Here is a 16,255-nt window from a genome sequence, read left to right on the forward strand (position 1 = left end):
AGGACAAAGATGGGGAAAGACCCAATCGGCCCCCGACATTTTCTTTCTCCAACAGCCTTGTTACAAGCCCCGTGCATCAACACAAAAGCAAACAAGCTATTTACTGCCAAGGGAGCCTGCGCCTCAAGAAACGATTGCGCGAGGCTGAGTCCGGGAAGCAGGCCTAAGTGAACAAACAAATACGCTACTGTATGGGGGCCTGAATACCACGCACTTGTTGCTGCGGGCCACGATTTTTCGCTCGGGGCTGAGGTTGGCGCCAACTGGAAGGCGGAAGTTTGCTGCAGACGGGAGCACACGCCACCCTTCGTATACGGCAACTCCCGTGGGTGCGCGCTTCGGCCAGGGCACCTGGCATAACTCACACCATGTATATAGTGCTCGCTGGGCTGCTAGCTGTCGCTGTCAGCGTGGCAAGCGCGCAAAATGATGCAGCTGGCTGCGCCGAGACCATGAAGGGCTCATGCGGGTAAGACTAGTGTTCCCCGGTCACGGAAAAGGGGCTGCGGGTAAGAAAAGCTATGTGGCTTTGTGCAGTTGCTACTGAACTCCCACGTCCATGACAGAAAAAAAGTTGCCTGTTGCGTCACAAAACTGCAGGGCGTGCGGTATTTGCTGCTGCTACAAGGGGCCCCTCAGATACATACCTGACGAGGACTCGTGCACCTGCAAGATTGAATACGGCGCTTCATTTATCGTAATGATCGTTTGCGTGAGTTGGGTTGGGTTGGGTAAGCAGCAGGAGTGAGGTGATAGTGAGGGGGCCAGTGCGGTACTGACTGCAATGGCCCTAAAGCCGATGCGCCCCGAATCTTCAACGACACCCAGCTACCCCGGTGCGGTTCCGGAATTCGGACCCCAGCGCAAGCTGCAGTACCTGGTAACAGAAAGGCACACAGGCAGTGGCACGGTTGGACCGGCTCAAGCGAGCGGGGCGGCACCGACGCTGTATGCACGCTGCATTTGGGTGCTGGCTTGACACCAACACGCCCACAACCCGCTGTGTGTACATCCCTGCCCCTCAGGCGGTCCTGGTGTGCATCTGCTCCCTGGTTGGAGGCAGCTACTTTGGAGGTAAGCCAGTTGCTGCCACTCCAGGCTGAGTCGGGGCATACGGGGGTTTGCTTGGTGCTTGTCATCGCGGGTCAGGCGGGTGCAAGTCGTGCTGGTAGCGCCCAGCACCGCGCCGCGCTGATGAGAGATCCAGCCGACCCACCATCACGCTGCGTGGCTGCAGGGAGTCACAAGCTCTCGCCGTACCCGCGATCGGAGATGTACAGTGTAGGCAGCGGCCGGTAGTTGACAAGCAGCAGTGATGCATCTACGGAGCCGGCAGGCGTTGGTCACAGCCGCCATTGAACATCGGGGGGTCAATCACCACCATCCCGGCCGTTAGGGACCCCAGATTAGCAGGCATGCGACGCATCAACAGTGCAAGCATTGAGTACGACGCATGATTTGGGCGCCAAAGTACTGACTGGAGCGATAGGGTAAAGCGTAGTCGTCATGTTATCCCTGCGTGCTCTTCGCGGGAAACTTGTGCCTTGTTTTATTTTAATGCCTAAGTGGCCGCGTGCTGCCAGCGCGGATTTGCCCGTGTGCTCTTTGGCCCTGGGCGTGTACGCAACCGTCATCATTGTACAACGGATGGTTGTGTATGTCCCGCACCTCGTTAGCGCGAACGTGCGTGTCGGGAAGTCAGCTTGTTGAGCTGTGCGGCTGTGATTACTGAGTTGGTTGGCCCTCGTGCAGGTGACAGCGGTGAGTGAGGACGCATGCAGGGGTGCACATTTAGTTGTACAGTACATCCGTCCTGCGTAGACTGCGCTAGGTTTTAGTGGCCTGCTGTACCAGATTACCATATTCCTGAAGCTGTGTCACGGCAGCGCTCATTGCGACCCATTTGCGGACATAAGTAGAGAGGGGTTTGTGAATGTACAAGTCAATGAATGAAGCAGGGTCTGGCCAGGAGCAAGGGCCACATGCGTTCCTTGAGGCACGGGCTGCGCGGCCAGTCACATCAGCGCTGTGGTGCTGATGCAGTGATGCTGCAAACATTACAAGACGGATTGCAAGATGGATAGTCCGGCAATTGACATGCATGCGTGGCCACGAAGCGGTGCTGGAAGACGTTGCTAGATAGGGGATGCGGCAAGCCAGTGCAAGAAGTGCAAGAAGCGCGGACGCCTGGAGGAACGGAGCGCGGCTTGTGACCGGTCCTGTAATTGCGGGCACAGTGCGGGACCTCATGCACAGTCATGGGTGGCCCGTGGCCGTCTTTATTGCCGCGATAGCATCCAAGTGCAAGTCAGTGAAGCCAGGGGCCAACTAGTCATAGGCCTGCTGGATGCAATAGCTGGGATAACAGAGTTGTGACGCAGTGGTGGTGATTACACCACATGCAGGTGCGGTGCAGAACCACGAGCAATTTCGATGCCCGAAGCGAACTGCGCTGTCTCGCTATGGACTCTGCACGGCGCTGCCCCGCTGTGGACTCCGCAGTGCATGAGTAGTCGGGACGGCTTGTCAACGGGGACACGCGGGGGAATGAGGATTGAAGGTGGCCGATCCCGAAGAATTCATGCTTGAAACCTCACACATTGTATGGCTCTATAGGGCCATTCAGATAAAGCGTGTTCACTAAGCCGCAGCCAGAAGGCATCCATCAGTTGAAATACCGGAAAGCCCTGACGCAGCACCAGCTGCTGCCACATAAGAATTAATATGTCTTCCAGTAGAGGACTGCAAGCAGCTATGCGCTGCGCTGGGCTGCTGCGTTCAGGCGCAGCGCGCTCAGGCGGCTTGGTCGCGTGCGAAAGCTTTGCGCGGGGCGCTGTGCGCATCACGGGTAAGGTCGCGCTATCGTCTGTGCCCGTAACGAAGTCAAGATCACCCTGTTGGGGTCGGGTTTCGGGCGTGATGAAGATTGTATCTTTCGCGCAACATCACGGACAACCCGCACTGGCAGGCTTATTATTCTTTTGCTGTAATCCAGGTGTCTGCAATCCAGCGGCGATGTGGGCGGCCAAGGCGGCGCAGGCACAGCAGCGTGTGCACTCAATGGCTCAGCCAATGTATGGTTTCGCCGCGCAGGGCGCGCTGGCTACCGTAGACACGGGCGATGAATCTGGCGTGGTGAGTTGGGAAAGAGGTTAGATGTGCGCATGCATATGCACAGCGCTTAGTACTGGCGCGCGTGCAGCTGTCGACCTAAGAGCTGCCAGGGTTTTGCGCGCCACACCGTGCCACACCACGCCACGTCAAGTGCGACACCACGCCACGTTAAGTGTTCATGTATATCACCCTTAGACGCATGAATTCGAACGTGCCACTTGTAATTGCGCTATCGTCTTGTTGCACTGCTTGCAGAGCACTGGCACGGGCAGCAGCAGCGGCACGCTGGCTTCCTCTTCAGGAGAGGACAGCGAGTGTGTACCAAGCAACGACGACGCAGGTGTTTTATCGCGCCGTCCATCAGTGCGGCAGCCCGACCCGCCATGGCTACCGAATCAACAAGAGCAACAACAGCAGACTCATCACGGACACCTCAGCAGCGTACGCAGCAGGCTGGGCGCTAGCAGCTGCACGGGAGTGCTGCGGCCGGGTGCCCCGCTGCCACCGTACCAGTGCCGGACGTTCGCTGCAGGCGCCACAGCGACTTCGACGGCAACGGCTGCAGCTGCAGCTGCAGTAGACGCAGGCGCAGCGTCCATGGGAGTCCACCCCAGCCGGCCTGGTCACGGAGTGCCCTCGCCGCACCGCCACCCAAGCGACGCGGCTGCGGCCGCTGAGCCTCCGGCCGCGCGGCTGAGTGCGGCGGAGTACCGCGAGCGGCACGGCATCCGGGTGCGCGCGACGGAGGCGGAGGGCGAGGACGGCGGCGATGGCGAGGACGCGAGGTCGGTCTTGGAGCCATACCAGTCCTTCGAAGATGCGGCATTTCCGGAGGGTGTGATGCAAGTGGTGAGCGGCGGGGCCGGGAGAGGGGGACTGGGAGGTGGCGATGGATGGGGAGGTAGCAAGGGGGGGGGTGGCAGTGCTGTCAAAGCCAGAGCCCGAGTGGGGCACAATGCGCCATATCCCGGCCGCCATCGCCGCCTGCCCTGCCTCCCTGCTCGCAGCTGCGCTCCTCGCGCTACGGCGCGCCCAGTGCCATCCAGGCTCAGGCGTGGCCCATCGCTCTGGCGGGCCGGGATGTGGTGGCCATCGCCAGCACCGGCAGCGGCAAGACGCTGGGGTACCTGCTGCCGGCGCTGGTGCAGATCCAGGTGGGAATATGCAGCCGAAGGCAACAGCAATGCCCGATCATCATCTGGAAAACCCAGAAGGGGGGGGGTTACTGGCGTGTTTTGCTTTCTTCGCGGTGACGCTGGAGGCGTGTTGACTGGCAAGCACGGGGTACCCAGGACTGGCGCCGTGTGTGGGTTGTGGGGCGCTTTACCCACACGCCCGCCCCACGTCCTGCAGGCTCGCGGCGGTGACCCGGCCCTGGGGCCCAGTGCTCTGGTACTGGCGCCCACACGTGAGCTGGCCAAGCAGGTGGGTGGCGCCGACCGCAGCGTGGCGCTACGTCCTGTGCAGGCGTGCAGCCACCGCAGCAGAGGCACTCAAGGCAATGCCTAGAGGCTTTCACACTGCCCACACAATCTGACCAAACGCAACGCAAGCGCGTCAAATAGCAACTTCGCCGCGCACCCACCCAACCCCGCCTGCCACGAAACCTGTATAGTTTCCCGTGTTCTCCACCCCTTCTCTTTGCTCGCTCCAACCTCCCGTCCCCGCGGCCCACCAGATCCAAGATGAGGCCCACCGCTTCGCACGCGCTGTGGTCATGCCCGACTCCGCCAGCAGCGCGCAGCCGCGCCAGCGCCAGCGCAACGCCCGCAGCCACAAGCACCAGCCGCAGCCGGCCGCCCCGGGCAGCCTGCGCTCGGTGTGTCTGTACGGCGGCGCATCGCGGGAGGAGCAGCTGGCGGCGCTGCGCACGCGGCCGCACCTGGTGATCGCCACGCCGGGTCGGCTGCTGGACTTTGTGGAGGCCGGCATGATCCGGCTGGGGCAGGTGAGCGGCTAGCGCGGCTGGGGAGGCTGGGGGTGCTGAGGAGGGGACGGGCCGGATGAGGGCAGACATCAGGGATTGAAGCCGTCAAGAGTGCTTGGTGGTATGGCAGGGCAGGGAGGTTTACGATGGAGTGTGGCGAGGAAGGAGGGCACGCGGCGGGCAGGTGCGCTGGTTCTGAGTGCCTAGGGCTGCCGTGGCATACGCCAGACACCCGAATCGGCCGAAGGGATAGTTATAACTTCGTGGCAGCACATTTAGTTGGAACACAGTAACGACACCCATAGGCTCCGGGCCTGGGGCTTGGAGGCTGACACAGACACCATCACGTAACGCAACCCGCTGCGCCACGCTGCACCCCGCTGCGCCCAGGTGTCGTACCTGGTCCTGGACGAGGCGGACCGCATGCTGGACATGGGCTTCGAGCCGCAGATCCGGGACGTGGTGCGCGCGCTGCCGCCCGGCCGCCAGACGCTGTTCTTCTCCGCCACCTGGCCGGCCGAGGTGCGCGCCGCGGCCGCCAGCTTCGCGGCCTCGCAGCGGCCGGTGCAGGTGTTCATCGGCGACGTGCAGGTGGGCGGGGTGGAGGCCGAGGGGGGGAGGAGGGGGGGGGGTTACATTCATGATTAGTTAAGGAAGGGGGGGAGACGGAGGGGGGGGGAGGAGGGACGGGCGCTTGGGTGCCCGGGATGCCTTTGGAGACCGCTCTCGCCCGTGGTTTATCCTGTAGAGCTAGCTGGGACAGCATGGTCGGATGGGTTCCAAACACAGCGCCGCCCAGCCGACTGCGCTCGCCTGTCCACCGCGCGCGCGCGCGCACACACACATACACTGTCTTTGCGCTTGGTTTTCCTTGTGCTCTTTAACACACATACACACACATGCGCGTGTACACACAGGCCAAGCCGGTGGCCGCAACCTCCATCCGGCAGCGGGTGGCGGTGGTGGAGGCAGCGGACAAGGTGGCCACGCTGGAGGCCTACCTGCGGGAGCAGCTGCTGGGGGAGGGGCCGGAGGCGGGCGCCGACGCGGACGCTGACGCGGAGGACGCGCCGCCGCCGGCCAAGCGGCGGGCGCTGGCGGTGGCAGGGGCCGCGGGCGGGGCCGGCGGCGCGGCGCCGCGGCGGCGCGCGATCGTGTTCTGCAAGACCAAGTCCGGCTGCGACCACCTGGCCTACCAGATCAACAGGTGGGCGGAGGAGAGGGCGCGTGTCGTGCCGTGGGAGGCCCCGCTGTACATGCGGCGTGACCCGGGGCATTCTTATAGAAGGACTGCGTCCGATCTGTGCAATGACCCGGTATAATCATCCGCACTCCTTTTCGTCTGGCTGGCGCGCTGCAGCACCATGCCCTTCCAGGCCGCCAGCCTGCACGGCGACAAAACCCAGGCCGCACGTGACTACGCACTGCACAACTTCCGCAACGGCCGCGTTCCGGTGAGCGGGCACGGGTGTGCGTCAGTCATGGTAGGGGCGTCTGTGCGAGTGCGCGGCTGCGCGGCACCTGGACCAGTAGATCTTCAGAGCGGGCCCGTGGATTTGCGGTTGGGGCTCACTCCTGTAACTTTTATAAAACTTGCACATGCTGGTCGGCTTCCGCCCGCGTGCAGGTCCTGGTGGCCACCGACGTGGCGGCTCGGGGTCTGGACATCCCGCACGTGACCGCGGTCGCCAACTTTGACATGCCCAACGACATCGACAGCTACGTGCACAGGTGCGACCAGCCGGCTGTGGAATGAAGACAGATGCAGACGGTTGTGTTGCTTGTGCCGAGACTCTTGTCGCTATCATGTCTTGAATTGGTGCGCCCCCTGAGAGCGCGCCGCCCGGCGCACTTTTACGGACCCCTATCACCACTGGCCTGCTGCTTCTTCCACTGCCCTTTGCACCCTAACAATCGCGCGCCTCACCTTCGCCCCCACCCCTCACGCTGCACGTGCGCAGGATCGGCCGCACCGGCCGCGCCGGTGCCGCCGGTGAGTCTCTTGCCATCCTGACGCACCGCGACGGCTTTATTGCGAGGCCGCTGGTGGGCGTGCTGGAGGGCGCGGGGCAGCCTGTGCCGCCCGAGCTGCAGCGGATGGCGCGTGGCAGCAAGGGCGGAGGCGGAGGCGGAGGGCGCGGATGGGGCCATGGAGGCCGCGGGGGCCACGGGGGCCACGGGGGCTTTGGCAACCGAAGCTGGGGCTCACGCGACCGGGGCGGGGGCGGCGGCTACGGGCAGCGGCACGGTGGAGGGGGCGGCGGCGGTGGTGGCGGATACGGGCGCGGCGGCGACGACGGTGGAGACGGCGATGGAGGTGGGGAGTGGCAGCAGCACGAGCGCCGCCGCCACCGCCACCACGCCGATGACTGGCGGTCGGGATCTGCGGCCGGCCGTGGCGACAGGTACTAGCCAGCACTGTGCTTGCGTAGATGCACGGCATTTTGCAGTGAAGAGTGATAGCAGTGAGAGTGTGGATAGCAGTGAGTGGTGCAATTCTCTTTTGCCGCTTCCAGGCTGAAACATACATGCGCCAGTGTATGGCCGATTCAGGAGGCAGAAGTGGGTTGCATAGAGTAAGAAGCAAGAGGTTGTGAGTGCTGAGGGATGTGAGGACACGGACACGGGTTTTGAAAGCACAGGGCAAGCTCAAATGCGTGTAGTGCTCAAAAGGAGTTGCAACTTGCAAGGAGCTCGGCACCCCTTCTCCGCCTGTTCGCCACGCCGGGCCACGGGAGGGGCGGTTCAGGCGAGGGGCCGGTTCGTGTCATGCAAGTGCTGAGTGTCTATTACCCATCCTGTAACACCGGCAGGATTCTCCGGCAGGCATGGAGTTACCGGCGAGTGGGCATTTCCTGTCCCGCTGGGTCACACACGGTGTGCGCGCGACCCTCAGCTCCCTTCCTGTCCAAGCGTATTTTCATGACCTTTATACAGCATAGAAACACCCTAGAATGTCAAATATACTTGAAGAGTACCAAGCCCTTAAGCAGTCGCTAGACGGCGACCTTGGCAAAATAGAGCGCATGGTGGGTTAGATGCGCCGTTTGCTGCTCTAGTAAAATTTTACTAGCTAGCGCCAGGTCGACTTTGAAGTCGCTGACTTTCTTTCGACCATGTCCAGATTGCCGAGTCGGAGCACACCTATCTAACAGCAGAGTACAGCCAATGCGGAACTGCTCTAAAGGTATGCGGGCGAAGGGTTTGGGTGCTGGTTCTCCAAGATGCAGAAACTTCCCGCCGCTTCCGCGCTTGCAGGGCTTTGAGGGTTACCTCAACTCTAAAGACATTCTCAGAAAGAAGACGCGCACATTTAAACCGGAGGACCGGTTATTCAGTCTCTCGTCAAAGTCCTCCCCGCCGGTGCGTGCCCGAGGGGTTTGCCCTCGGTGTGCCCTCGCTGTGCCCTCGCCGCTATGCGGCGACAAAGCGTCGTGGACCCGTGCGGCGCGTCCTTTATGCACAGTGACAGGGAGGTTGGACGTTAGTTTGGTGGCGCTGGGTGGGTGGAGGCGGCTCTACAGGAAGTGAGGGGGCGGTCACGCCTCACGCCAACGGGCCCCTGCGTCCAGCACTCCTGCGTCATGCTGCCAACCCCGATAAACACATACCTAACCTCCCACGCCCCGTCTCAATCTGTCTAACTGCTTCACTGGCCTTGCGTGCTGCGCAGAGCCGAGAAATGGAGCAGCCGGCGCTTGAGGCCGTGGACAGCATGACGCCGCTCATCTTCGGAAGCAAGAAGGTGGGTGGGTGCGCTGGCAAGTGCAGAGCCTTGCGTGCGCAGATGACATAGTGAACTAGCGGAGGCTCGACAGAGGCATGCTAGCGGTCGACTTGCAGTGGAGCATTCCAGTGTTTGGGGCTTGAAGCAAGGAACGGCCATGTTGGATGTCTAGCCCACCCCTTCACCCAGCCGTGCGCCGTCTGTTCCCGCGTACCTCGTTTCGCCTACACGCACACCTGCACCTGCCCTCCCCCCATCTCCACCCTGTGCCTGGCAGGCCGCCTACGCGCAAAAGGGCTACGCACAGAAGGGCAAGCGCTGAGGGTCAAGTTCATGGGCGTATCAAGCGCTGAGCCGTCCATGGGTTTGCAGGGGCGCTGTGCGGCGCCGTGCAGTGTGTGGATGCTGTGGACGCGAGACGACACGAGTGACGACGTGACTTGACTGGTGTATTCTTACTGACGATAGAAGCAGGCAGCTGCAGGCGCCACTGCGTTGCGGCCTGGTTTTGACACTTGACTTAGCTTCACTGTGGTGTGTATGGACATGGCACATGAAGGTGACAATCTGTATTTGCTGAAGCGAAGGGGAGGGGAAAACGGGCAGGTGGCGGCTCTGTGATGGCTTACGGTCTCGTGTCATGATGTCTCCATATGGGCGCTTCAATGAGCAAGCGCCCATCAAGGTATGGGGCAGATTCAATCTTATGGGTATGAGTGGCGTTCCCACCACGTCTGACACGTATGCTCAAATGCAGTGCAGCGCTGGTGCAGTGCGTGCTACAGAGTAGACGGGAGGTACCAAGGGTAGATAGACGGACTGTACAGATGCAGTTAGAGGCGCAGACGCTCGGCGATGTCAAGGACCTTATGTCTGCGGCCTAAGCGCACGGGATGCAACCTCACCAAGGAGGCACTGATTCCACCCTGTCTGGCAGAGGCGGCCGCCCTCGCAGCGTACCGTCAGCCCAAGGCCTCGTGCCGGCATGCTGGGGGGCTGCCTTGGGTTCCACCAGCGCCTTCTGCCTTCATTGCAGCACAGCAGCCAGGATTCCGGGAGCAGCGTAGGCTTCCACACCTCGTGTTGCGCACTAAGGCCAGTGGGGCGTGGCCGCGCGGCGCCAAGCTGCAAAGCCCCAAACCCCGCACACCAAGGTCAAAGGGACCAGAGACAGCTGCTCGCAGCACCCTCGCCAGAATGGCTTACAGCTCCTGCTCGACGCCATAACTTCAGTTACTGGTCTCAAATTGAGCCCACCGCTCACAAGCATAAATGCAGCACGCATACAGCACGCCGCACATCAAGCGCACGGTCAATTAGGAGGACATGACCAAACGCGCAAGAACCTGCTGAAGCGGTGTGATCCACGCCCATCAACCCGCATGCTGCCAGCCTACGGTACCTCTCGCCTCGTATACCAACAGCAGCTGTGCCCCCGTCCAACATCGCCGCTACCTGGTAGTAGCTCCGTGCACCTGCAAGCGCCCACCCCACCCCTCCACGCCTCAGTCTTAGTCACAGCCGCGCCGCGCCGGGCCCCTCCTCTCCCGCGCCCTACCACACCCCCAACCCCCAACCCCTGCCCGCCTACGCCTTCTTCGCGGGCGTCTTGGCCGGCGAGCTCTCTAGCGACGGCGGTTCCCGCGCCGCGCCCTCGTCGCCCGCCTCCTCGCTGTCCTCCTCCTCCTCCTCCCCCGCGCCGCTGCCTCCTCCGCCGCCTCCGCCCAGCTCCGCATCCAGCTGGTTGATGTAGTCGTCCAGGTCCTCCAGGTCGTCCACGGCGCTGCCCTCCTCGCCCTCGCCGCCCTCGCCCACGTCCAGCGCCTCCTGGGGGTGGTTTGGGTTGGGGGAGGATGAGGTGGGGATTGGGTGAGGAGTGGGTGGTGGTGGGTGGTGGGCAGGGGCCAAGGGGGTACTGGACCCTGTTCCACAGAAGCCGGGGCAGTTGGGATTGGGCGAGGCGACAGTATCCAGCGATGGAAGCAGCGTCAGCTTAGGTGGGTTTTATGGCACGGGCGCGCGGGAAACAGCCGTAAAAGGTGGTGCCGCGCGATACTGCACCGGTGTCGGCGCCCGCTTCCCCCCGCCTCGTGACCCGTTCCTTACTTCCCCCCACCTGCAGGTACGCGGCCAGCTCGGGGTCATCCTCCAAGTTGTCTAGATCAACATCATCGTCGTCCACGTCGCCGTCATCATCGTCGGCGTCATCGTCGTTGTCTCCGTCATCAGGGCCAGATGACGTCACCGCATCCAACAGCTCCGCTTCATCGCCAGATAGCGGCGAGCGAGCGGGCGTGCCGGACGAGGCTGCAGCGCCTGCGGCGGCGCCAGCGGTGCTGCCTTGCCCCGTGGGCGCGGGTGACGCGCCTGCAGCTGCCGCTGTCCCACCAGAGGTCGAGGCGGCGGCGGGGGTTGTGGTTGCGGAGGCGCTGGTTGCGAGGCGCTTGATACTGCTGGCGGCTGAAGCGGGCCCGGCAGACTGCGATAGCGGGCGGAAAGCAGAGAGGAGCAGGCCATACATAGCAGCCATTTCAGGAGGGGCAGGAGGGGCAGCAGAAGGGGCCGGGCATGCACGGCTAAGCCGCCACACAGCACTACTGAGGGCAGGGGCAAAATTTGGTAAAACCGCTGAGACCATTGCAGCCTTGGACAATACGCACCGGCGCATCCGCCCCGCTGTTGCTAAGCGCCGCGCCTGCGGAGCTGCCACCGCCGCCTGACGCCCCAGCCGCCGCTGCCGGCGCCGTTATGGAGGGCTTTTCAAAGGCCTCCGGCGGCAGCAGCGTCTTCACCAGCGTGAAGTAAATGACCCAGAACAACTCCTCACCCATGCGCCTGTGGAGGCGGCACCGTACAAAGCATCAGGCTGAGACCATCAGCGCGTGCGAAGATTTCGATGAAAAGTGCGAGAGGCATCCCCGCTACCTTCCGACAACAGCTGCAATGCCCCTCTAACAAGCCTCATCCATCAGCTCGAGCACCATTGTTTGAAGCTCACTTTGGGCACAGCGCGAACCGCAGCCCCTGCAGCTGGTCGCCCTTGGTCAGCACCAGCAGCGCGTGCCGCTCCTGCCAGGGCGTCAGCTTGAAGCCCGGCCCGGGTATGGGTGGGCTCAGGCCCAGCGGGTTGGTGGAGGGCAGTGAGTCCAGTGGGTAGTCACTGAACGTGTGTGTGTAGGGTGGCGGGGGGGGGGAGGGCACGGGAGGAGGGGTTTGCGGGCGTGGGTACTAGGTAGGCGACGGCGGTGGGAGATGGGGGAAAACGTGGCGCAGTGCGGAAGGGGGGTGGCGGGGGTCGAGATGCGACGGCGCAGGGCCCTGGACAGGAGCCCTTACGAGGGGCGCGTGGCAGAGGGGACTGGGTGCAGCTGGGGCACGGAGCAGGGCAGCAGGGCAGTAGCAATACATATCATGTCACAGCAGTGGCCTCGGCTCGGGCCATGCCACCATAAACACCAACCCGGCACAGCAAGCACGCATACGCACCCACCCGAGCGCACATCATTTGCCTACTCTTGCGAAGCTGTGCCGCGCAGCCGTGTCGCCTCACCTGAACGTGCTGTAGGTCATGCCCGACACCGTCTCCAGCAGCCCCGGCGTCACGCCGTACTTAAGCAGCTCTGCCGGGTCCACGTCGGTCCCCGAGCCCGAGCCTGATCCCCCGCCAGTGCCGCCCTGGTACAAGCACAGCAAGCGTCAGCGTCAGCGGTGTAAGGGTTCGCAAGGTTCCGCAAGGGTGCACGGCCGCATGAACGGGGGAGCCACGTGCCAGCGTGTCTGCTGCTCCCCGGCAGACCCAGATCAAATAAGGACTTAAGGTGGCCGCAATAATGCTGCACGTGAGGGGATGTGGTAGGGCAGCAGCAGGGCCGCACAGCACAGCACTGGAGCGCCGACGCCCCCGTCCGTTCCGGCCCCCGCCTTGCCCACACTCCCGGAGACAGCTCACCGTCGCTGCGGTCGCTGCTGCCAGCTGTTGAAACCTCGCCTGGGCCTCATCTGCTGCAGCGCTTGCTAGCTCCTGCATGAACACCCAGGGAGGTGTGAGCTTGCAAATTGTGCAGCTGTTGCTCGCTGAACGTGCCTTCGCTTTCTTTTCCGCCTGCTCCGCGTAGATTTTCGCCTGGGCCTGAGCTTGTACAGCGAGAACTTTCGCTTTCTCCGCTGCTTCCTGCGCCTGTTTCTGCGCTGCCGCGAAACCGGTCTGCAAACTCGATTTCAGCCAGTCCAGCCCACTCATGTTGGCTACTAAGTAGCGTGTTCAGTAGTGCACAGAGTCGTTGAGATGCGTCAAGTTATCGACTTTACTTCTCGCGTTTGCACTATTCGCAAGGGTTGTTTGCTAGTGTCAAGCGCCAGCAGCGTAACACGCCGTAATACCTGGCTTTAAGTACAAATGGGTTCTCGACGACTGTTTCACTCCTGTAGGGCGCTATTAGGCGCATGATGAGGGGATGGCGCCAAGCCGTGTGCAGGCGTGTGTCAGGTGTCATCCAACGCGCCGTGGAGACATGCCTGCGGGTGAGGCGCGGTGGGGTAGGGTGGAGGGAGCGAAGCGTGTGTAAGGTGTAGGTTGGGGGAGCCGCTCGTGGGAGCCGCTGCTGACCCTGGAGTCGAGCGCAATCCTCATGACCGCCGCCTCCGCCGGCTAGGGTAAGGGCACGCCATCCTACCACGGCCGCGCCGGCGACGGCGGCGGGCAGCTCAGCGGCAATCAACGTCAGAGGTATCAGAGCACTGCGCAAGGTGCGGCACGCAGGAGAAGGGCAGCCGCTGGCGTTGGGAGTCAGGGCGCGTGTGGCTGTGCCAGGCGTGCTACGGCGGCATGTACGGCAGCGTGTACAGCAAGCCGCGCGCCTTCACCGCCGCGCGCCTTCACCGCCGCTTCAACCACCGGACGAAGCATGCATGCATGTGTCGAGGGAAACATGTGCGAACGTGAGATGCACCGTCTGCAAGCATAAGACCAGCATCTCCATCAAGAAGTGGCGCCTGAAGGAGGTCATTGACCTGTGCGACAGTGACTGAGGGTGGGCAGGTGTAGAGGTTAGGGTTGATTGCTGTAGAGTTGGGGGTTAGTTGATGTACTGCTGCGCCAGTGAAACTGATGGTGAGCAGGAGGAACAAGAGCGCAGGAGAAGGTTCAGGATCAGGAGCAGCGCAATGAGCGCATTGCTCTCGGCTTCCTCGCGCCGTGCATGCGGCGGTGGCTGCGCGGGGTAGCGCCCCGCGTGTGGGGCCGAACCGCCGAAGGGAGGGGATTGAGGGCCTGAGGGGGCCCGAGTGATGGGCCCATGGCTCAGGGCGCACAGGAATGTCGGTCGTCCACGGGCAGTGCTTTCGCCTGGCTGCCGGCTATGCCTTACCGCAGCTCTCCTATCCGAGTAATTGGTCAAATGTGAAGGTGTGGGCTGAAGCATGGCGTCCATTACAGACTGCTACACCAGGGCAGGTGCACGGGTCTACCGCACGCAGATGGCCATCTGTCAATCCCAACAGCCAATCCCCGGCCCATACCGTACGCGCGGGGGCGTTTGGCTTTTGACTGGCTGTCCATTGGCAGGCATGTATCTGAAAGTGGTTGTGGCGTTGTGCAGGGCATTATACAATTTCACAGACCACAGTGCCAGTGTCTGCAGCTGGGGCTGGTGGTGGCGGCGGCCACACAGGGTGGTGTGCGTGCGGGCCGGAAGATTTGGGCGCCGGGCGTGAGCCTGGGTGGGTGGATCGTCGTGCACTGCAACGCAACTGGTGGGCAGCAGCGTAAGTCGAAACTCCATGCAGCGGCCTGAAGGAGTCCATCAGGTCACGGTGGTGGCTGCCATGGAGTTCGTGAGCAAATATGTGCAACGGGTAACGCGGGGCAGATGAGGGGAGAACTCGATTGGGTGCACTGTGTCGACGGTATAGCAGACGAACTGACCGCTGTGGAACTGTATGTTCAAAGACATACATACATTGATTTAGCACACCGCTCCACTAGTCGAGCCAAAATGCGCCGATAGGAAATTTCTCCACTGCCCACTGCGTTCCTGCAACCGGAAGCGCCGATCATCAACAATGACCGTGCGGTCAATAGTAGTATCCTTAATCAGGGGCGCGAACAAAGCCTCGCGCCAGCATCAAGGCGACATTGGCCGCGAAGCCGTGGTGGACCTTATCCAGCAATCGGCGGCGAAGCAGTCGGGCATCCGCAAAGGCTGGCAGGTGAAGGCGGCAACCTGGGTGAAGCGTGTGCATGTGGATCGCGGTGACGTCAAGGTTGGCCGGCTGGAGGGCGGCGAGTTCCAGGTGCTGCCCCACCTTCGGCCCCGCTACTTCGTACCCGCCGACCTCGACAAATTCCAGCTGAAGCCTTATGTGGAGGTGGAGAAGAAGGTGGAAGCGGCCAAGCAGTGAATGGGGGCGTGCCAGGCATGGTGGGAAACGTCTGAGGGTCGGGAGGCTGAAAGTAGGGGCACTGGTGTGGGGCAAGATGTACGGCAGGCAGCTCCCAGGATTGGAGGACACTGGCCATTTGCACTGCTGGGTAGTGAGACTATAGTGAGGCTAGGATTGACACCGGCTGTGTGAGATGTGGTTTGGCTACGCGGTCGTGGCGTGCGGGGGGCGAAGTGCCGTCTGTTTGCCGGTGGACACGTGATAGACTAGGTCCAGGGAGGTTTGGCAAGGGCGAGCGCTTGCAGACTGCCGAATGGACGCTTGCTGACAGTACGCTATGCCAGAAGGCGCATGTGCTGAATGATACTACGACGCAATCAAGTACGTTAAGGAGCCCAATGGATGGGAAGGAGTTGTGCCAGGCAGGAGAGATGGGCAGCGGACGTGACGGTGTGGCAGCAGCAGTGCGGCGGCATGTCTACTGCCACGTCTGCCAGATACTGCTGTGCGGCTGCGGCTTTCTTGCGGACATGAGCTGTACAAACGTGATGCTCAGTTACACGTTAGATAACACATGCACGAGGTCTTCAATGAATGTGCTTTGCCGCGGCTTGACAAGCACTTCGTGCTATTGGAACGAACGGAAACCAATAGTCAATGCATGAGGAGTTTGGTCATTTACGCGACCGTAGCGGTGTTGAGAATTGGTGTGCTGTGATGTGGAGCACGTGGCGCCTGTCCCATGGAGTTGGTTGCTTGCGTTGCAGGCGCGGCTGAGAAGGCCGAGTGTGCCAAGGGAAACGGGAGACAGCCGCGGCCACTGATGTTTTAGAAAAGCGCAAAGGGAAGCTGGTGTGTGTGTGTGTGTGTGTGTGTGTGTGTGTGTGTGTGTGTGTGTGTATGTGCAGCCCTGATAGATGCGGTGGGGCCACCGGTCGGTAGTGCGCAGACGGAGCATGTGATCGGGTGAACTGGGAGTGCTGCTGTGCTGCATCGCGTTTTTTCCACCATGGCGGCATGGCCAATGACAAGCAGGTGCTGGTCGACTGCTTACAGCTGCTTATCGGCACCACGGCGTTTGGCACTTTGGCCAGAAGGGTCAAAAA

General features: G+C 62.1%; 5 protein-coding genes across 5 annotated transcripts; 4 read left to right on the forward strand and 1 right to left on the reverse strand.

Moving 5' to 3' along the window:
• Positions 1 to 82: 82 nt before the first annotated feature.
• On the forward strand, positions 83 to 2,237 carry CHLRE_06g291100v5 (uncharacterized protein). Its single transcript, XM_043063421.1, has 4 exons — positions 83 to 469; positions 601 to 712; positions 1,026 to 1,074; positions 1,238 to 2,237. The coding sequence occupies exons 1-4, from the start codon at positions 369 to 371 to the stop codon at positions 1,297 to 1,299; spliced, it is 324 nt and encodes a 107-aa protein (XP_042924127.1). The 5' UTR covers positions 83 to 368; the 3' UTR covers positions 1,300 to 2,237.
• An 85-nt stretch (positions 2,238 to 2,322) lies between these two features.
• CHLRE_06g291150v5 (uncharacterized protein) lies at positions 2,323 to 7,857 on the forward strand. The gene is made up of 11 exons (XM_043063422.1): positions 2,323 to 2,848; positions 2,996 to 3,135; positions 3,370 to 3,963; positions 4,122 to 4,268; positions 4,468 to 4,539; positions 4,793 to 5,062; positions 5,432 to 5,632; positions 5,959 to 6,248; positions 6,402 to 6,495; positions 6,669 to 6,772; positions 7,003 to 7,857. The coding sequence occupies exons 1-11, from the start codon at positions 2,755 to 2,757 to the stop codon at positions 7,451 to 7,453; spliced, it is 2,457 nt and encodes an 818-aa protein (XP_042924128.1). The 5' UTR covers positions 2,323 to 2,754; the 3' UTR covers positions 7,454 to 7,857.
• A 75-nt stretch (positions 7,858 to 7,932) lies between these two features.
• CHLRE_06g291200v5 (uncharacterized protein) lies at positions 7,933 to 9,679 on the forward strand. The gene is made up of 5 exons (XM_001695351.2): positions 7,933 to 8,070; positions 8,166 to 8,228; positions 8,300 to 8,404; positions 8,715 to 8,786; positions 9,046 to 9,679. Exons 1-5 carry the CDS (start codon positions 7,996 to 7,998, stop codon positions 9,088 to 9,090), a joined length of 360 nt encoding a protein of 119 aa, XP_001695403.1. The 5' UTR covers positions 7,933 to 7,995; the 3' UTR covers positions 9,091 to 9,679.
• Positions 9,680 to 9,958: 279 nt separating this feature from the next.
• CHLRE_06g291250v5 (uncharacterized protein) lies at positions 9,959 to 13,162 on the reverse strand. Its single transcript, XM_043063423.1, has 7 exons — positions 12,853 to 13,162; positions 12,718 to 12,789; positions 12,319 to 12,443; positions 11,767 to 11,928; positions 11,429 to 11,603; positions 10,885 to 11,247; positions 9,959 to 10,595 (listed from the first exon to the last, which is right to left on the reverse strand). Exons 1-7 carry the CDS (start codon positions 13,006 to 13,008, stop codon positions 10,356 to 10,358), a joined length of 1,293 nt encoding a protein of 430 aa, XP_042924129.1. The 5' UTR covers positions 13,009 to 13,162; the 3' UTR covers positions 9,959 to 10,355.
• A 1,530-nt stretch (positions 13,163 to 14,692) lies between these two features.
• Positions 14,693 to 16,254, forward strand: CHLRE_06g291300v5 (uncharacterized protein). Its single transcript, XM_001695352.2, has one exon. The coding sequence runs from the start codon at positions 14,829 to 14,831 to the stop codon at positions 15,165 to 15,167; it is 339 nt and encodes a 112-aa protein (XP_001695404.1). The 5' UTR covers positions 14,693 to 14,828; the 3' UTR covers positions 15,168 to 16,254.
• Position 16,255: the final 1 nt, after the last annotated feature.

This window comes from Chlamydomonas reinhardtii, chromosome 6, assembly GCF_000002595.2.
Source record: "Chlamydomonas reinhardtii strain CC-503 cw92 mt+ chromosome 6, whole genome shotgun sequence".
NCBI lineage: Eukaryota > Viridiplantae > Chlorophyta > Chlorophyceae > Chlamydomonadales > Chlamydomonadaceae > Chlamydomonas > Chlamydomonas reinhardtii.

Excerpts from the sequence above, each read along its gene's own strand:
- CHLRE_06g291150v5 (XM_043063422.1), top strand. The coding sequence starts at position 2,755 with ATGCGCTGCGCTGGGCTGCTGCGTTCAGGCGCAGCGCGCTCAGGCGGC. Across the intron at positions 3,964-4,121 it reads CGGAGGGTGTGATGCAAGTG|CTGCGCTCCTCGCGCTACGG; the intron begins GTGAGCGGCGGG and ends CCCTGCTCGCAG. Across the intron at positions 4,269-4,467 it reads CGGCGCTGGTGCAGATCCAG|GCTCGCGGCGGTGACCCGGC; the intron begins GTGGGAATATGC and ends CACGTCCTGCAG.
- CHLRE_06g291200v5 (XM_001695351.2), top strand. The coding sequence starts at position 7,996 with ATGTCAAATATACTTGAAGAGTACCAAGCCCTTAAGCAGTCGCTAGAC. Across the intron at positions 8,071-8,165 it reads TTGGCAAAATAGAGCGCATG|ATTGCCGAGTCGGAGCACAC; the intron begins GTGGGTTAGATG and ends GACCATGTCCAG. Across the intron at positions 8,787-9,045 it reads TCATCTTCGGAAGCAAGAAG|GCCGCCTACGCGCAAAAGGG; the intron begins GTGGGTGGGTGC and ends TGTGCCTGGCAG.
- CHLRE_06g291300v5 (XM_001695352.2), top strand. The coding sequence starts at position 14,829 with ATGACCGTGCGGTCAATAGTAGTATCCTTAATCAGGGGCGCGAACAAA.
- CHLRE_06g291100v5 (XM_043063421.1), top strand. The coding sequence starts at position 369 with ATGTATATAGTGCTCGCTGGGCTGCTAGCTGTCGCTGTCAGCGTGGCA. Across the intron at positions 470-600 it reads ACCATGAAGGGCTCATGCGG|GGCGTGCGGTATTTGCTGCT; the intron begins GTAAGACTAGTG and ends ACAAAACTGCAG. Across the intron at positions 1,075-1,237 it reads TGGAGGCAGCTACTTTGGAG|GGAGTCACAAGCTCTCGCCG; the intron begins GTAAGCCAGTTG and ends GCGTGGCTGCAG.
- CHLRE_06g291250v5 (XM_043063423.1), bottom strand. The coding sequence starts at position 13,008 with ATGAGTGGGCTGGACTGGCTGAAATCGAGTTTGCAGACCGGTTTCGCG. Across the intron at positions 11,604-11,766 it reads CGGTTCGCGCTGTGCCCAAA|GCGCATGGGTGAGGAGTTGT; the intron begins GTGAGCTTCAAA and ends CCGCCTCCACAG. Across the intron at positions 11,248-11,428 it reads ACAGCGGGGCGGATGCGCCG|TCTGCCGGGCCCGCTTCAGC; the intron begins GTGCGTATTGTC and ends CCGCTATCGCAG.